Source organism: Xenopus tropicalis, chromosome 8, assembly GCF_000004195.4.
Source record: "Xenopus tropicalis strain Nigerian chromosome 8, UCB_Xtro_10.0, whole genome shotgun sequence".
NCBI classification, from domain to species: Eukaryota; Metazoa; Chordata; class Amphibia; order Anura; family Pipidae; genus Xenopus; species Xenopus tropicalis.
In genome coordinates, this window is record NC_030684.2 from 45175513 (window position 1) to 45195227 (window position 19715).

The window sequence follows — 19715 nt, forward strand, 5'->3', positions numbered from 1 at the left end:
CCTCCGAGCTAGGTGTGATATACACCCTTTAACAGGTTTTTAGCTGCAAGTGAAACATGAAGAGATGCAATTCCAGTCACAAGGAGCTGCAAAATAATTACCTGGAACCTCAGTCTCTCCATTAGTTGCTTCTCCCGCTCAGTCATTTGCTCTGCTGGTGGCTCTTCCACCTGTACAGGTACTGGCGCTTGCTTCTGCTGCAGTTGGCTCAACAAGTAAAGGATCTAGGATGGTGAAACAAGCTAATAATTAGAAAAACCAATCAGAACTCTTACAGGGCTGCACAAAAGCTTTGGTCACAAACCAAACTGACCTTCTCCTGATGTTGCTGCTCCAATTGCATGAGTTGGCTCTGATGCTCAGTTTCCATCTCTGCCATCTGATTCCTCTCCTCAAAGATGGTCTTTTGCAGATCAGCAATGTGAGCCCTGTTCTGCTTTACGCTGCTTTCTAGTTTACTGACCGCTACTTTGGACGAGACAAGCTAGAAAGAGTGACAAGATATTAAATTAAATATTATACCAAGCCTCAATGACTTGATGCAGCACTGCTGCCCAGTGTTAAATAGGCTTTCTGTAATCTGATAATAATGGTTTGCATGCTTACCTCAGTTATCAGGTACTTAAGAGCACATTTTGCCTCCATAATGTTGGTGATGGTTTCCCACCTCCGTTTCACCATTTCCTCTTCAGCGTCTGCATCCAGCAACTTCTGCTGCAAATCAGCTATCTGAGCACTCCTATAGCACAAATACATAAAGAGTGCTTATATCAAAAAAAGTCACCAACTAAACAAATGGAAGGCAGACACCCCTTATCAAGCATTTGTGTACAATGCTAACAGTTCTGCCAAAACAATTATAACACAGCCAAGTATGTCACCCATCCTAAATTGCTACATTCAGTTCTATGGCAAATGGGCATAAGGATTGTTACAAATTGTACATTTGTTAAATAGATTTAGGTTTATCCTTGACACAGGCCTAAATTTTTACCTGAGCTCCATCTCTGTCTCTAAGCTCTCAATCTGCTTGGTGACAGAAGATTCTTCCTCCATGTTTTCCAGTTCTGCAACAGTGTAAGTGCGCCTCTGAAGAAGAAATCCAGCCAAGAGAATTGTAAGTAGCAGAAGGCAAATAAAAATCTGAAATCCTGGCTGATATTGTATTGCTTGCATACCCGCATTTTGGTCGGGATTCGCTCGCCAGCATCCTTCTTCTGTTTCAGCTGTGCTATATCTTGGGCCAAGATTTTTCTGTCCTCCAGGAGGTCATTTAGATGTCTCTGTGCCTCTTCTGTGCTGACAAGCACTTCAACCTCATTAGCCAGCCAGCTCTATGTGGAAAAAAGGGGAAAAATGTACTCAGTACAGCTGCTATTCTTTACATCTAAGGGCTCTGGCACACGGGGAGATTAGTCGCCCGCGACAAATCTCCCTGTTCGCGGGTGATCTCCCCGGATTGCCATCCCACCGGCGAAAATGTAAATTGCCGGTGGGATGGCATATGCGGCGGCGTATGCCATCCCAACTTCCGCGATTTCACCGCGCAACTTCCACGAGCCCTAATTCTTTCGGCATTTACAATGAGTAATTGGAACTTCAACAACTTGTGTCCTATTCTCTGTGTATCAGTGTAGATTAGTTAGTTAAAAATGTAAGAAAAATAAAACACTGCCCCAAACAAGCTACTTTTGGAGGGGAGATAACATGGAAAAGCAGTTATTTTGGTCCACTTTAGGGAGTAATAAATGAAAATAGTGAGTGCAACAAACAGCAGCTGTTCTACTAAACTCAATCCAATAAGGAAACAATGGTAGGCAATCTTAAATGCTTACTGAAACAAATAAGATACCTTGGTATACTTGCTTAATTTTTCCAAGTCCAATAGGTTTCATATTTGACTAACCCATGACAACTCCTGATTTGTGCACAGGTTGCACCATTTTATCAAAAGGTTATGAGCGATGTGTAACTGGCCTTGGAAAAGTGGTACCTACACTCATAGGAAAGATCTCCCTCATAAAAGGACTCCCCCTTCAGTTGCCTGATAAATTATCTTGTTATGCCCCAGGCAAAAAGACAAGCTTTGGCCTTCAAAATGTAAAAGACCTATGATTTTTTTTCTATGACCCATGATAATGTAGCATCTACATAAGCCATCGGAAATCAAGCAAAATAGAACTTAATGAGCACACGGATTCAGACATGAAGAAATTCTCTTCCCTAACTACTCTGCTTCCCTGCTCAAAACTGTTATGTTGACTTTTTACTCAGGCACCTAATTTTGCCTTCAGTGCATACCTTTACTCTAGAGGCAGCACCCTCCATGCCTCTGTTCTGGGAATCTTTCCTTTTCTCCATGGCCTCCTTCTGTCTTAGCAAGGCCTCTTTCAGCCGTTTGTTGGCAGTGGCCGCCTGGGGACAGAGTGCTATTAGCTTACAAAATATCTTAAACAATCTTGGCCAATTAAATGAAAAAGCAAAGTAAATCATGTACCTCTTCGGTTTTCCTGCGGAGGACATTGGCCTGCTTCTGGAAATCCCTTTCAAGTTTCAGTAGCTCATATTGCCTCTTTCGGTCCTACACAAACATATACTTCATATGTTGAGCTGCATAGTACGTTACTATACCAAAGAAGATTCCCTGGCTGTTTGATTAATGAAACAGGAAAATGATACCACTACTATAAATGTATTAGCTACAATTTTCTTGACCTTTGAATGGTTACTAGATGAAACTGAATATGACCCTAAAAGTGGGTTCAGAACCCTGAACAAAAGGAGAGTTATAGTTCTTCAGGGCCTGAAGATTTTGTGAACACATTTGATATTTCTGAGAAAGTATATTGAATGCTATTTGGAATGTTTTGCGCTAGTTAAGTTTTATTTGCACAGTGATGTGCCTGTTTAATAAATGTATTTGTTTTAATATTGAAGTACAGTGTGTTTTCATGTTGATAGCCTTGAAACAAAGTCAGTCCATTTTTGATACAGGTTTAAAGGTTATAAATGTATTAGACTGGAAGGTAGTAATCAGCTTCATTTATTGCCATTGGGCTTCTGTTTCTGTGGGTTTAAGTTAAGGAATGCACCAAATACACTATTTTCAGATTTGGCCAAACCTCAAATCCTTCAGAAAAGTTTGGCCAAATACCAAACTGAACCCTAATTAGCAAAGAGACATTACATGTTTTTTTTAGGATTCTGTGCGTGGTTTTGGCCGAATCCTGTTGAAATCCTGGATTTGGTGCATCTCGAGTTTAAGTTAACTTTTAGTATGTTATAGAGTGCTCAGTTCTTAGAAACTTTTTTAAACTGGTGTTTATTGTTTATGTCCTATCAATTCTTTGCCTTTTAACACTTTCCAGATTTAAAATGAGGAGTACTGACCTTAGCAGTCAACACTATTGCTCTGCCAGGCTACAATTACTTTTTATTTTACTTAGCTTTCTATTCAGGCCTCTCCTATTTCTATTTCAATATATTCAGATATATTATAAACAGTGCCGGGTTGCTAGAATAATTTGAACCCAAGTAACAACTGCTGCAATTGCAGACTGAAGAACGCAAAATAATTCAAAAGCCACAAATAAAAAATGTACACTAGTGGAAAAACCACACTACATCATACTAAAAGTTAGCAATGCAGGGATTAAAATAGGGTGTTGCTAATGGGTTTCACTTAACTTTCCTTAAGTCAACCTGATTTATAAAACGTAAGTGAAACTGAAATACGTAAACAGCCAATTATTCCAATATTTCAATTAACAAAAGTGCTATGAAATGAAATATAGCTAGTTTATGGGGGCATATACTGGGAAAGAGCTCTCACACTAGACCCTCTGACCCTCAGAACTGCTGTTCAAAGACCAAGCCCTGCTTCAGGGCTACACAGAATACTGTAAACCTTCCCTCTATTTAGTACAAGAGCCTTAAAGGTCACACTCACCTTCTCCTTTAGTTGAATAACCTCTTTAGTTTTCTGTTGTTTCCAGGTACGAAACTTTTCAGCATCCTCTTTCATCTGTCTCATGAGTTGTACCCTCTGCACTTTCATTCCCTGCAAAAAGGATTAAAGGCTTAGTTGTGATTCAGACTAGTGTGGAACGTGTGGAAAAGAGAAAAACAGAAGATAGTCTCCAAGGCTCCGACACCCTCATTGCACACAACTTCTTGACGGGTCAATCTGACTAATGATTTGGTTCCACATGAGTAATTCCCCATTTAAGCAGAACAAATCTTGTTAATGGACCAAATCAGGTACCTGAGCAAGCCAAGATTTTTTGCACTTGATGGCCGGCTCACCTTAGGAAGCTTTCCCTTGGGAGGATCCCTACTGCACACCATGCTAACTAATAGTTATTTTTGATCTAAATAGCCTTACATGGTTTCTCTAAATAAATGCATGACTTGTATAAGGTATACAAAGCTCTGCCAGTGTTGGTAGCTTTTCCAAGGAACATCTCCAAGCTCAGCAAGGTCCTCTACTGGCACTCTAGCCTCCCATTATCAAGGAGATAAAGGAGCAGTGTGTTACAGTTACATTAGAGGCAGGGGATGGGGAATAAAGCAAAGCAGTGTTTTGACCGGGTGGTTCTTGAAACCCTAGTATTGCACTATATTGTAATACTCTAACCATTCATCTTAACCATGCTACCACGTCAACTGGCTTCTGCAAAGATGTGCCATAGGGTTTAAAAGCCATAAGTGCTATTAAGGGTTTTGGATTTTAGCACCCTTAAGTCTCTCTCTGCAGCAGCAGTTGTCATTCAGAGAAAGCAGTTGGTGAGGTATTTTCAAGATATTCCCTTCAAATCCTTTGTTTGGCTTCATTATAGAAATCCCATTTAATCACAGAATTTTAGCTTAATGCTGTGGGGTCCTGATAAACCGGAAGACAAAAAGTACCACCAGCACACCCTTAGCTTCTCCAATACTAGACTCAGTGCACAGCCTAGAGAGTCGGTACTCACAGAAATCCAGCAAAAAAATTGACCGGCACGAGTGTGATGGTCAATTTTCTGCTGGATCCTGATAAACAACTACTGGACGTTTTTTGGCCAAACTAGTCATCTGCTCTATTTGACCTTTACAGATGGCAAGTAACGTCTGAACATTTTTAAATTATCTTTCAGAAGGTACACTTGTAATTCCACCTTAACCAGAATCTTGCGGTATACACCCCTTTGTCTTGAGGCAAAGCATCCATGCAAAGTTGCTCTATGAAGACACCAAGCCATGCCAAACAGCTGCCTTCATTCTCCATGTATAATTCTTTTTATTTATATAGCTTTACCACATTTCATGGTGCAATACAAAGGCAACATATTATTTGCATCAGACTGTGCACCAGTGCAGCTAACATCCAAAGGGGAATTCCTATTGCATTTACACACCCCCCTATGGAATATTTTATGAGGAACCAGCTGATCTGCCAGTGTTTTTTGGAATGCAGGAGAGAAAAAAAAAGCACATAGAACTAACATACAGACATCTTGCAGAGTTCCTGGCTGGAATATAAACTAGGGTCGCCCTAGCACTGCAAAAGCAGCATTGCTATACACTGTAAAAGCTACTTTTTAAATTTCTCCCTTGCAAAGGCACAGGCAAACAGATATCACAAATCTAACAATTATTTTAGGTTTGCAGCAGTCACAGACCAAGGAAACAGTGCCAGACTGACAGGAGGCACAGCCAATAGGAGTTAAGTTTGCTGCCAGTACTTGTGTGGCATCATATTAAGAAGTAAAAAAGCAGCTGTAGTGTTTATAGGGGGTCACTGACAGCCCCGCCTCCCCCAGCACTGTGCAAAAGTGAAGGATAAGCAAAGGGACAATTTTGAGGTGCATATCTTTAGTTTTTTTTAGACCAAAACCACTAGCTGTCTTACTCTGGCAAAAGCTTTACACCAAAGTTCTTGTGTATGTGTATTATATTTTTTTTATTAGATATATATATAATCTACAATATTTTATTATGTTAATTTATACATATTATATACACACACGTATACATACACACACATACATCAGTCTATAAACAGCAATTTACCTTGCTCTAAGAAAACAAGTGTTTTGCTTACCTGGATCTCGTGGTTCAGTTTGGTGACCGTTTTCTCTGTGGACTCTCTGAGTTTCAGGAGCTTTGACTGTTCACCTAACTTTTTCTTAAGTTCAGTCATTTGACCCTCAAGTTCTTGGAGTCTCTTGCGACGTCGCTCACTTAGTCTGCACGCCGAAAAACACGTTAAGAAAAAAAACATTAAATGCAGAACCTGCGGGCCTTTACATTTGCACTCTCTACATCAGGGCTGTTCAATGTTGTGTAATTGGCGCCATTTTCTGGGGGAGGGGTATATGGTTTGGAGGTTTTCACTCTTGTCACCTTGACAAATGTCTCAAGGAAGATCAAAATGTTGGAATAAAACTGCATTGGCTGGCTGTTCTGCCCAGCCCAACAGATAAACAGGGAGCACTGCTGTTGCAAAGTCACGATATTAGCAGTATAAAACAAACAAATATACATAAAAAAATGCAGGTTTTAAACGTTATTTGGGTTGTTTCTGTTTTAACCCTTAAGGGAAGGTATCATTAGCAAAACTGAACTCATGACAAATCGGTTTATGGGGCTGATAAATGCTGCTAGATTGGTTTTGCTTTGTACCTAGGAGAGGACAACTTGGAAAAACAATGAAAAAAAATAAAATTTAGATTTGACTCACTTAGCCTGGTTGGTGTCTTTTTTGGCTGAATGAAGTGCCATAATAAGGTCCTCCTTCTCTTTCTGCAGGGCTCCCACTTCAGACTCGAGCTGTTTTATATTATTCTGGAAAATACATTTTTAGATAAGAAAAAAAAACCCTTAAAATTACATTATTGCATGCCATGCATAGCCCACACAAGTTGTACTAACATGTTACATACCAGGTACTCGCTCTGAATTGGCTCTAGCTGACTGTCATTTTGGGCCATCTTCCTTGCCAGGGCCTCCTTCAGCAGCAAAGCTTTGTTTAATTCTATCAGCTCCTTAGACAGCTGGGCCTGACGCAAAGCATGGTCAGTAGTGAATGCATCAGAGGACCGTTTTTCTCCGGAGTCCCTAGGCTACAAATAGGAATAAGGAAAAGATTAGATCTACTTTACCCAGGAGATGAAAATGATAAATTTTTTTGCAAGCAGAGCACACTGTGCCCATAATTTAGCACAGCATTAAAAAAAAGGCTCAGCAGTCACATTCTGTCATGAAATCTTTTCTACTTGCACTTCACAAGCTAAATTAACTTAGCATGATGTAGACTGATATTCTGAGACAATTTGCAATTGGTCTTAATTTATTATGGTTTTCAGGTATTTAGCTTTTTGTTTAGAACCTCTCTGGTTTGGGGTTTCAGCAGCTCTGGTTGCTAGGGTCTTTACCCTAGCAACCAAGCAGTGGTTTGAAGGAGAGCCAGGAATATGAATAGGAGATGGCCTGAATAGAAATTGTTGCCTAACAGAGCAATAGTTTTAGGTCAGTGACCCTTTTTTTGAAAGCTGGAAAGTAAGAAGAGAAAGACAATTGCAAAGTTGTTTAGAAATGGCTGTTCTGTAACGTATTAAAAGTTAACCAGCCCTTTAATGATAACAGCCAAAAAAAAAAGTCCCATGGATTTCAACTCCAAGCCACATTTCCTTGACAAATACGGATATGAGTTGACAGCACTGTCACAGGCCTACATAAGGATGGACACAAGAGGTTTCATTATCAGAGACCTTTGCTGAATAACAGTAGTCTGTAGTATTGAAAGCCCAGCTGTAACAGATCTAGGTAGGTGTGTGGTTGGGCTTTGCAAAAAAGGGGAATTATCAACTTTCTGTAGGGCATAAGAATGATACTCTGTTAGAAGTGACAGGGGTAGAGCATGAGTTGGGGGGTGGTCTGCTGAAATGGGCTTGGGCACTTGTTGCAATGGTGGCAATCTGTATACCTACACCCATCCATGATACAGTACTACCACATATCAATTTACACAGGAAGAAAGGATTTGCCAATAGCCCCCATACTTTCTCCAAAATGGATAAGCCTTTGATACAGCCGCTGCTTACCCCTAGTTCCTATTTTGGGGCATGTTAATTATTGTTTTGTACTGCCTTCCTTACATTGAACCTACGTCCCCTTATAGTCCCAACATCCCAAATTATAGAAATTACTTTACAGATCAGGTGAGGCATATATCTTATTTTAAATATTTTACAAAGTTTAACATTCCCCATATAATCAATAACCCTCAAGACTGACAGACCAACAGTACAGCCCATAAAGTCTTACCTCTTCCGACTCTGGGGAGGATGCAACCACTTCAGTCATAGCCTCAATAGAGGCTGCTATCCCAGAGCTTTCGTCCTGTAATAGAAAGTTCAGAGTGTCACTTGGAGAACAAACGCAACACAGGAACTCAACTTAAGACATTAAACACACTGAATATAAACAGAATAGTTAAAAACTTATCCCAAGTGCATGTTTTAAGCAAGTATATTACAAGTTTAGACAATGCCAGAATACAGCATTTTTGTTATACAATTTAAATAGAAAGTCAAGAACTGGGTTCAATTTAACCCACATTAGTCCCCTATGCATACAATATTAGATTTTATTTCAAATCCTGTAGTATGACCTGTTTTGATAACAGATGGACTTTGACTATAACCAGTATTAAAAACAGCTGAGAAAGAATTCTAGCTCATTTTCTAGAGGACGTGAATCAATTTGCCAAGTACATGGAAGACACATGAGGCAAGATGAAAAGTAGACTTAGCAGCCTTACCTGGAGCTGCATAATGACCTGCTGCAAGTCTAGGATAACCCCCACATTTTCTTTAAGCTCCTGGTCTTCCAGTGTTTCCACTAATCGCTGAAGGTCCACTTTGCACCTAAAGAAAGGAGGTCAAGTGAAATAAAGGAATGGAAGCAAGCCTGTATTAATTATTTCAAGGGAAGTAGAACTTACGCAGCATGTTGCTTCAGCTCTTCAATTTTACTGGCCAGTTTCTCATTCTGTTGTTCAGTCTGCAGAAAAATTCAGAAAAATCAAGCTATACTTATAGAGGAGTACACATTTTAAAGCTTGACTATTAATGGGAAAATTTGTGAAATATAATAATACCCCTACTAGGTAATATACAGATACTCCTACATAAGTAGTTGCCATTCTTTATACTTAATCAAGAGCAGGGAACATATACAGACATGGATGGCAATGTAAAATTGCTTAGGATAACCATATAAAAAATATCATGAGTATTCAACAGGAGCCCTCCCTGCTGCTGTGGGGGAGGGGGCCAGATTGGTAGTTTAGTGTTAATACAGGAAGCATCTCCTGATGCTTCTCTACTTAGTTCTATTCCTCCTCTCACATTAAAGTAATTTAACTGAACATCAGGAGAGATCTTGCATCAGTATAATTTAAAGTAAATACACCTGGGGGGGGACAGATGCATTTTTATTGTGCAAGGTAGACTGAAAAAATGCAGGGATGCATATGAAATAAATATTCCTGGGCCAGTGCAATTGGGAGGTGCCAACGGGCCTTGTATTACCCTTTGCATTTAAGTTACAGGATGGGTATATATCCCTTCTAAAAAGGCAGAGGTACAAAGCTATGTGCAGAAAAATTAAATTCTAAAGTTTGGCATTTATTCATACATTAATTAGGGTTTCCACAATAGCAAGTCAGCCACACAAAGTTTAGCTCACCAGAATAATTTTCTCTAGGAACTGTGCAGTCTGTACTGCTGCTTCGCTTAGTTCCCTACTCAGCTTCCCATTTTCTTCCTCTAAATTCTTGTTCCTCTCCAATAGGGACTGGAGATTATCAGATGGCTCCATGCTAAACAAACAGGAAACATTACCAAATGTATTTTGCACCTTTTCCTTCTAGTACCATATACTTTAGGAAAAAACACAAACTGATTAAGTGTATTGACATAAAGGAACATTATGTAAGGTACTGATTTACATGCACCTGTCAGAAGTGGAACTATGAGAGGCTAAGGAGGTGTGACCAATGAAAATTGGCTAGTAATTGACTTAAAGGGGTGATTATGCAATGGCTAGTTCTTAGACACTTTTCAATTGTTTACCTGTTCAAAACAGGCAGAGTTCCTCCGTGGGCCTGAAGCAGCAGGACTTGCAATTCTTGCACCTAAGAAACGAAAAGCAACAGCCCTTGGGGCATTATGGATCATAGAAGATATGTGGAATGATAGCAAAGATATAGAACATTGGAAAGAACAGTTCTTAGTGCAGCTAAAGCAATAGGATATTTTCCAAAGGCAGAGCATCACCTGTTGTTTAAGTCGCTGTAGCTCTGCAGCCTGGGGATCAGTGTTGACAATAGGTTTGTTCTTAATTTTTCTTGCTCTGTCAGCATATCTCAGTGTATTTAGAGTTTCTTCCATGTTTGAGTCAGCAGGACTAACACATGCGATCATAAGAGTATGGCTGTTACCGCCAAGAGAATCTGCACAATGTAAGGAGGAAAGTGACCAAATTTGAAATTTAGGAAGCAAAATAATTTTAAGGTTCATACGTAGTGGTGAAGAAATAAAAACTGGTTTAAAGCACTGTAGAGATTGCAATAGTGCAGCTGTAAATAAAAATTGTGTAAAGTATAGTAAACCATAGTTATTAAAACTGTAAAACACATTTCAGTTTGCACAACTATGCCAGCTTAGCACACTTCCATGGCTTCTATACATTCACCAAGTTCACCATGGTGTAAATTCTCCTCTAAGTTTGGGGTACACAACTTATAAATAGGCTTTTAATATGCAAAAAAGAAATATCTGCAATATATTAAATGTTAAAGCCTTGGGGCCAGCTCCAAAAACAAAAGCCAGTGCAAAGCCATAGCAAGAACTTACCCTGCAGTAGACGAGTCAGCTTGGAGTCTCTGTAAGGTACAAAGCTACCCTTTTTGTTTTCATCACCTAGGGCACTGATGACATTTCCCAGACACAGCAGGCCTCGGTTAATGCTGATACCTACATAAAAATAACATTGCTTAGCACGGTCAGACATTTCAACATAAACCCGATTGCTTAACTACTATTAGGAAAACAAAAGATTAAAAGGGTCACCATTACATTGTTTGCTTCTCCACTGATTTTAGTTTATATAAATGTATAATTATTCCTATCCATCGGTGTAATATTTGATCCAACCCATAACTTACTACAGGCAAGAATCTATGGGGGAACTGTTCTGAATGTGCGGGAAAATACATTATCCTGGAACTTGAACAATACAAGCATGGGTTGTAATCTCAGGTCTCATTGACAAATACTGAAAATAAGCCTCACCTTCCTTGAGTCGATCGCCTTCAGCCTTAGTCTTTTTTTGCCTTTCTGAACCTGCCAGGTCAACGAGGTGCAGTTTGGAGCGAAAGCTATTGTTTCTGTTAGATTAAAATTGAACATATATACAATGTTTACAGCATAAAGAAACATATATACAGGCAACTTGCTTTATTCTTGTTAAATGGTCCTTATGTGAACATCCATCCATCCATACCATACCATCAAAAAGATAACAAAATTGCTAGATGCAAATAGTGAGGTTTTTATTGGACCAATAAAAACCTCACTATTTGCATCTAGCAATTTTGTTATCTTTTTGATTATCTTTGTGAAAACCCGTGAGTGCTGTCACTCTGTTATGTTTATTGTATTCCTTGCTCTGGCACCCGGGCATCGCTACAGATTGAAGGAGTGCTTCCTGTACTGCACACACACTATATATATATATATATATATATATATATATTTAAAAGCCTGGTTTTTTTTCTTAAAAGGGACAGCAGACCTTTTTTTCAACATTAGTTTAATGAATAGGGCTTGTGCTGACCAAACGTTTTGCCTATTGTTTAATTAGTAAATATGTAGGATGAAAAGCCACATTCTGCTTTCTGGTTCATACACACGCACGATAAAAGGAAATGTACTGTTTCAATGAAAGGCTCAAATTTATTTTTTCCTATAATTTAGTAAATTACTGGTGCCAAATATGCTGCATACAAATTACTTACTAATGAGAGCAGTTACGTTGGCTAAGTTACACTGTCATCCATCCAATAGTAAAAACCTCCATTCATTTTTAGGTTACCAGGACAATGGCGGAACTCTTGCTCAGAGAATTTTGTTTAGCACAGAATGATAAGCTATAAAAGTATTGTTATCTTAATCCATAATTGGTTAGCATGATGTCTCATTAAGCAAAATAAGACAACCCCTTATGGGCCACAGGCCATAGAATGCATGGCCTAAAATGTTACATTGTGCTAATGATGTAGCTTTATTGGTTCCAGGTTTTTCAGATTTATGTTTGGCGTTTTTATTTAGCACTCATGGCAAGTTCAAAGACCCATGGCATAGGGTTAACCCCTGGCCTTTTCTGTACTTTTACAAACATTAACATGGAAGAGAAGTTATTTAAAAGTAATTATGCTTTACATACTTGTCCCCTTCCTTCCTCTGATCAATAGAGATTGTAAAGATGGCATGTGAGCGAGAGGACTGGGAGTTCATGGCGGTGGATGCCACAGTACGTGAGCTGTTCCCCTGCTCTAAACAAGACACTGTGTCCAGGGCAGTCTTAACATCCCGCTCCGTCAAACCACAAATCTGCAAGAAATAAATTTTGAGACAAATCAGACAAGACAAAGGAGCAGGGGAAAAAAAAAAAAAAAAAAATCTCACAGCATCAGCAGTACCTTAATTCCTTCTTTAGGGTCTTCCCGAATGCTGATTGCATTAGTCTTGTCACGTGCAGCATACAACAAATCTAAGATTTCTTCATTGTAGATCTGAAAAACAATCAGAAAATTCAAATTGCATGTACAGCAGGTGTAGACCAAATGCCGATTAAAGCAAAAAGATCCAAAGGGTCAGAATAACCTTTAAACTCACCTCCAAGTAAGAAACTTTTAAATGGAACTCCCATTCAGACCTCTGCTCAATTTCTCTAAAGAGAGCTTTAACAACTCTTGGGATAACTCCCACTGTTGGCTCATTCTCTTGATCGTGAGTGTAAGCTCCTCCCATTGAATACGTTTTTCCAGAACCAGTCTGCCCATAGGCCAATACAGTGGCATTGTATCCTGAGAAGAAACATACAGTTAACATTGGCAAACCATGGGGCATTGTGCCAATACTATATGCATATAGATGAAAATATTGCAGTACAGGTATGGGATCAGTTATCTGGAAAGCAGATTTACAGAAAGATCAGAATTGAGGAAAGGCCATCTCCCATAAACTCCATTATAAGCAAGTAATTCTTTATTGAAAATTTACTTTTTCTACCCTTGTCCCTTGAACTTGATAGTAACTAAGATATAATAAATCTTTATTGGAGGCAAAACAATCCTATTAGAGGCATTTTAAGTCTGCTAAAATCATTTAAAACAAACCTAGCACCAGAAAATTGCTTCCCCCAGCCTGCACTTCAGTTGAGAGACAGCTAAGCTGGCCCTGTACCATTATGGAGCTCCCTGTATGGGCAGCCATGTCGTGGCACCTGCACAGGCATAACGAGCAAGTGGCACAACTCGCTTATTAGGTGCATGCGTGTGACGTAGGTGGGCGAGTTGCGTCCACCACTCCTATGTCAAACGCATGGAGTAGGGAGTCTCACTCATTATTGCTTTATTATTAGCACCTTCCCAGTGTGGGTGGCCTAGCACCACACTAGGCACACATGAAGCACAAGGGCATACTTAAATGGTTAGTTCACCTAAATTAACTTAATAGTGCAAAAAAATAATTTCTTTTTGTTCAGCAGCCATTTACCTTAGCAACCAGGCTAAGGTTTAAATGAGAGTCTGAAATATGACTAGGATACTGCCTAAATAGAAATAGAGGTAATAAAGCAATAACATTTAGAAAACGACAAATAAACCTGAAGCATGACAGAGCATTCATTTTTTTGCCTGCTGGGGTCAGTGACCCCCATCTGATATCCAGAATGAGACAAAGACAAATTATCAAAACCTATAAAAAATTAAAAAAGTTACTTATAGGACATTCTATACTATACTTAAAAGTAAACATTAATGTGAGCCCCTTTCATAAAGGCAGATATCAATGCAGCCACTGAAAGCCCACCTTACAGTGATGGCCTGCTTGTACAGACCAAATGTGTACCAAGACAACAGAGCCATATAGCAGAACAACAATATAAACAGCCAAGGAAAATTAATGACAATTTGTTACAATAATTTTTGTAAAAACTTCTTACCACACTAGAATGATACCAAGAGGTGGCTGAGTTTTTCTATAAACATTTGTTTCAATTGCAATTTTCTATTGCCTTTTGCACGCTCCATTTCATTTAACCTGAGAGCAGCAAAAGTTGCCTATTCCTGTCCTGGGCCACTGCACTTAGGAAAAATTAACACTATTTGCCAAGTTTGTCACATACTAGACAGTTTATAATTGGTAAATAACTGGTCATAAGTGGTAAAGCTTGTGCCAGTGCAACAACACCAAGAAATACCCAACAGTTCCACTTTCTGACACTGAAGTGGCCCAATTTAAATACTCCCCACCCCAGTATATCAAGAATAAAGATAAATGTATTGGCTTGTGCTGCCATAATACTTATTTTGGCAGGTAAGTCTAACAGCTGCAGCCCATGAACGTACCTTTAAATAATCCTTTAATTAGAGGGCCAACAGCAGAGTTATATACCTCCTCTTGCTCAGTTGATGGATCAAAAACATAGTCATAAGTGAAGGATTTTTCTGTGCCCACTATCACCTGAAAAATATAATGTACAAGTTCAGTGTGTAAATGAACTACTGTAGATAAGGGGGCTGATAAAGAAAAAGGCATTGCACTCACCTGTGGCTCTCCCGGTACAAATGTTAGGCATGTCTTACACCCTTCATTAAGTTCTTTGGGCACCAGAGGACGGCAGCGCAGGGCAACTCTTACGGGGATGCCCTCATCCTTCCCCATTTTACACAGAGGAGGGCCTGAAACTTTACAGATACTAAGTCATTAAAATATATAAACATTAAATTCTTTTAAAATGACAAGGACAAACAAAGGTCAAACAAAAATGACAAAGGAAGCCTGGCAAACAATTATGTATAGATTATAAGCAGTAAAAAAATGTGCAGTTCAAGAGCTCAGGAAGCAGAATATACACTACGCTAAGGACCCACAGAGCGGTTCAGCCTTTCGCGACAAATCTCTGCTATCACAGACACCAACCGTTCCGAAAGGTCTTTCCACCGGCAGCAATATGAGTTGCCAGTGAAAAGGCCATCGCATTGGTATTCTGAAATTGCACAAAGTCTTCTCCTGCAGGCAACTTTACACTACTTTGGAAAACCAAAGCGACTCCTTGTTGCTGGTGGTAAGGCATCTTGGAGCAGTTAGAACGCTTGCGATAGAGCTCTGTCCTGGGCGACTGAACCGCTCCATGGGCATGTAGCCTAAGACATCTATGGAGCAAGCTAGTCACCAGCTCAGGGACCGTATGCATTTTTGGAGTGTTTCCAAAGTTGGGGGGGGGGGGGGGGGCCTCCCAAGGGGGCCTAAAGCAGTAGAAAAGGGGGTCCGGACTGAAGAACTTAGATTATGAAACAAATAGGCCCAAGAGGGGCCAAATAAATAACAGACTGTATTTCTGAAAACCACAGATTTAAAGCATGTGGGTTCACGTCCAGCTGGTGTAAAATAAAAAGAGGGTACCCTACTGCCAGTATAATTCAGCCACTGTTTTTCCTCCAGTGCAATATATTATACTAAAAGAAAACAAATGTCTTTTTAATGGCTGTGTCACACCAGGAGATCTAACAGTTTTGTCAGGGAGAACCAACACAGTCTAAACACCCCACTGTCTGTCACTGCTTCTAACTGAAAAGAATGGGAAACACCGTAACTATGGCAGGTGCTGGCAGTTACCCACTTGGGAACACTCACTTGGGCAGTCCCTATGGGCATCTGTAACAGGACATACTGCTGCCCTTTAAGCCTATGATTAAGTACCCTGGTAGGTACGAAACGCGTAAGGCTGTTGCAGTTATTTTTTATGAAATTGATACCTTTATCAACATACAAGCTGCTTTTTTGAAAACTTTACTGACGCAAAAGGGATCCCAGATGTGCCTGCCTGTTTCTTCTAGTATGAGTCCCTATGGGCATCTGTAACAGGACATACTGCTGCCCTTTAAGCTGAGGCTACCACCTGAAATACAGCCATTAGGGATTTAATGAGACATATGGCTGTATTTGCCATACCACAAAGGCAAATATAGATATTTCGCAACAATATAATATGCTATCAGTTGCATTCCCTTTAATACAACCGCACAGAAATGTACAGACTTGCTGTTACAGCAGTGCTATTCCTTACATTATATTTTACTAAGCCATCTGATATTGCAGGAAGCAATACTACAGTAGCAATGGGGAGACTGGGAGAGTCAGAGGCTTTGCAGCTAGCAATATCCTTGCTAATGCCTTAGCTAGTCGGATGGCATGCACTGCAATACTCACTGATTTCCACTGGCCTCCAGCACTGACCCATGGAGAGCAGCGACGCAGAAACTTTAGCTTGTGTGGCTGCATCCTGGTGTTGCAGCACTTTCCACTTATGCTTATCTAACTTGTCTCGGTGTTTAAATGTGTTTAGCGAATCAGCTGCTGGCCCTTAGAGCAGTGATCCCCAACCAGTGGTTTGTGAGCAACATGTTGCTCCCCAATCCCTTGGATGTTGCTCCCAGGGGCCTCAAAGCAGGTGCTTATTTTTTGATTCCTGGATTGGAGTCAAGTTCTGGTTGCATAAAAACCAGTTGTACTGCCAAACAGAACCTCATTTAGACGGTCAGTCCACATAAGAGCTACCAAATAGCCAATCACAGACCTTATTTGGCATCCCCGGGAACATTTTTCATGCTTGTGTTGCTCCCCAACTATTTTTACATTTGAGTGTTGCCCACGGGTAAAAAAGGTTGGGGATCCCTGCCTTAGAGGAACATTTACCAATTCGTATACCTACATTGGTCTGTATATAACCTATGGAGAGTAGTAATATGTAAACAAGAATGCAGCTATGTGAAACTATGGGCTTTCAGTAGTGACAATGGAATAAAATTCAGTGTAAAAGTATAATAAGTTAATCTAAAACCAGTTAAAAGGGAAGTTATTCAGACTAAACACATGCTTTAATTGATATTTAATTGTGGACCAACAATGCACACCAGGATTTGCTGGAAGAGAGCTAGCAAAAACACATTTTACATAGTCACTCTCTGTATCAACTGTGTTATAACACTGGTAAATACCAGAAGAATAAGCTGCCCTCTCCAAATAATCCATTCAAAGGAAAATGTAATTACAACTGAAAGATATGTCTATCCCTTTCTGTTCCCTGGTAGCAGGGTTGTGAATCAGCTGGCTTCTGCTACATTGCTTCAGGAGTGAGAACCTGGAGTGCAGGGAAAAGAAACAACCAGCCAAATACGGCATTCAGTAAAAATTACATTAACACAATGTAATGAATTAATACTGGAAGGTTTAACACTATATTTTGTACAAACAGTATTTGGATGAAACCCATCCTTATAACATAATAAGGAGGCATTTTTAAGACTTGGGCTGAGGAGAGAGGGGTCACAGGCAGACTTGAGCTTGGCAATATCACTTTGCTATTTTAAATACAGAACCATTAATTCCTCATGTGGTTTCTCAAATAATTAGCAATTCATATAGATGCAATCTACATCACTGCACAGAAGCCAGTCAGTCTGCATTATGCACCTCTAATGAATTCCTTTTAGGCCCCATATGACGCGGTTTTAATAAGCGCTGCGCTCATAAATAGGTCCGTACGGGAAGGTGATGGTTCTTACCACTGAGCTACGCCGGGATATGTCACTTCTTCTCAGCCTTCTCTCGCTTAGCCCTGGGCTTCTATCCGACTCTTTCAGTGGCAGCGTCCTTACCACAGTAAATTCTCCGCAACTCCTACCTCCTGTATCAGGGTTACTCTGCTGTCCCCACTAATCGGCCTGGCTTACTATTTTCCTCTCAGACTGTTACACCACGGGCCCTTACTCTCTGCTGTCCTGGATAGAACCTTCCCACTGCAACCGCCAAGTTTTCAAAATACGAAAGCTTCGCATTGACCAATCAGATCGCGGCTACACGCTGGGCTGTCTAGCGACAACGTGTGCGTAGCGCAGAACGTCCCGCCCTTTCCTTCCATCATTGTTGTGGGCAGTCATGTAAAAAAGTGCCATAACGTAACGCACCAATATGTGTTCAGACACATTGTGAAGGGCAAGCCCACGTTTCGCACCATTTAGAGCTTTCAGCTAGTTAAGTTTTCAGAAAAAAATGCTTCTTCGCTAATCTGGGGTATTATATATCATGGGGATGGCAGGGCAGGAGAACATGATGTGGTTAATGCGCTGTCTCCGTAGTAGCCACGCCCCTTACTTGTGTCACTGCTGTAGCTGTGCCTGGCGTGGGAAAAAGCGTATTTTTTTGGCGCGGACATGTCCGGAGTTTAGTAGCACTTGATTAAATGCAGTCCTCAGTGTCATGAGCTTAATTACAATCTAAAAACAACTGGAGGCAGCACATCTTTGGTGGATATACTGCAAAAGTATATGTTGCGCGAAAATAATGTCGATACTAAATGTATCCGCTTATCCCAAGGGGCTATTATAGGGGCCAGTGGCGTAGCGTGGGCTTTCGTCGCCTGCGGTGCGCATGTCATAATTGTCAAAAGTGGATTCAGCTGTGCGTCCGTGGCTGCCCATGGTGGCACGGCCACCATCAGAAATCACGGGGCCCCTCCCATCAGTACAGGACACACAGACATAAAAAGTATTAGGGTCACCCTACCACAGTGCCCCCTAACACTATGCTGGCCAGGCCCCCCTAACGCTATTCTGGCCACGGTCCCCCCATACAACTGCCCCATAGACAGTACCCCCATACACAGTGCCCCCCACACACATTGCCTCCAATTGCCCATAGAAAGTGCCCCAATTTCCCCATAGACAGTGCCTCCAATTGCCCCATACACAGTGTCCCCATAGACAGCCCCCTCCACACAGTGCCCCCAATTGCCCTTAGACAGTGCCCCCAATAGGAAGTGCCCCCATACACAGTGCCCCAATTTCCCCATACACAGTGTCCCCATAGACAGCCCCCTCCACACAGTGCCCCCAATTGCCCTTAGACAGTGCCCCCAATAGGAAGTGCCCCCATACACAGTGCTCCAATTTCCCCATACACAGTTCCCCCATAGACAGTACCCCCCAAAGACCTTGCCCCCCCCACAGAAAGTGCCCCCATACACAGTGCCCCAATTTCCCCATACACAGTTCCCCCAATAGAAAGTTCCCCCATACACAGTGCCCCCATAAACAGTGCCCCCAATTGCCCCATACAAAGTGCCCCCAAAGTGCCCCCATAGGAAGTGCCCCCATATTGGCGGTTCTAGGTGAGGCTGATCTCTCTAACAGCCGGGAGACCAGTTTCACTAGTAGTGGTGGGGAGGAGAGCAGAGCTAGGCCTAAACAGATGGTGGTTATAGGGGATTCGATCATTAGGAAAGTGGACAGGGTAATCTGTCGAGCGGATCGCTTCAACCGGACAGTTTGCTGTCTTCCTGGTGCCAGGGTTCGGCATGTGGTTGATCGGGTTGACACATTA

The 19715-nt window shown here is 40.9% G+C and overlaps 1 protein-coding gene across 3 annotated transcripts in view; it reads right to left on the reverse strand.

Moving 5' to 3' along the window:
* kif4a (kinesin family member 4A) overlaps positions 1 to 18188 on the reverse strand; it is a 24353-nt gene extending 6165 nt beyond the window's left edge. Inside the window, exons 1-25 of one of the 3 annotated variants that reach the window (XM_031890353.1) lie at positions 17900 to 18186; positions 14880 to 15038; positions 14681 to 14795; positions 12945 to 13135; positions 12749 to 12841; positions 12493 to 12659; positions 11340 to 11434; positions 10902 to 11021; positions 10323 to 10498; positions 10119 to 10180; positions 9733 to 9865; positions 8987 to 9045; positions 8804 to 8909; positions 8308 to 8382; positions 6924 to 7103; positions 6722 to 6825; positions 6083 to 6227; positions 3950 to 4060; positions 2498 to 2581; positions 2302 to 2415; positions 1179 to 1334; positions 995 to 1089; positions 607 to 739; positions 314 to 484; positions 102 to 224 (exon numbers count right to left, since the gene is read on the reverse strand). In XM_031890353.1, coding sequence (XP_031746213.1) covers positions 102 to 224; positions 314 to 484; positions 607 to 739; positions 995 to 1089; positions 1179 to 1334; positions 2302 to 2415; positions 2498 to 2581; positions 3950 to 4060; positions 6083 to 6227; positions 6722 to 6825; positions 6924 to 7103; positions 8308 to 8382; positions 8804 to 8909; positions 8987 to 9045; positions 9733 to 9865; positions 10119 to 10180; positions 10323 to 10498; positions 10902 to 11021; positions 11340 to 11434; positions 12493 to 12659; positions 12749 to 12841; positions 12945 to 13135; positions 14681 to 14795; positions 14880 to 14996 — 2925 coding nt within the window. In that variant the 5' untranslated portion in view covers positions 14997 to 15038; positions 17900 to 18186. Of the gene's footprint in view, positions 1 to 101; positions 225 to 313; positions 485 to 606; positions 740 to 994; positions 1090 to 1178; positions 1335 to 2301; positions 2416 to 2497; positions 2582 to 3949; positions 4061 to 6082; positions 6228 to 6721; positions 6826 to 6923; positions 7104 to 8307; positions 8383 to 8803; positions 8910 to 8986; positions 9046 to 9732; positions 9866 to 10118; positions 10181 to 10322; positions 10499 to 10901; positions 11022 to 11339; positions 11435 to 12492; positions 12660 to 12748; positions 12842 to 12944; positions 13136 to 14680; positions 14796 to 14879; positions 15039 to 17899 lie in introns of all 3 variants that reach the window. The other 2 variants (NM_001006740.1, XM_031890354.1) reach the window with 2 other exon arrangements.
* Between the last annotated feature and the right edge of the window lie 1527 nt (positions 18189 to 19715).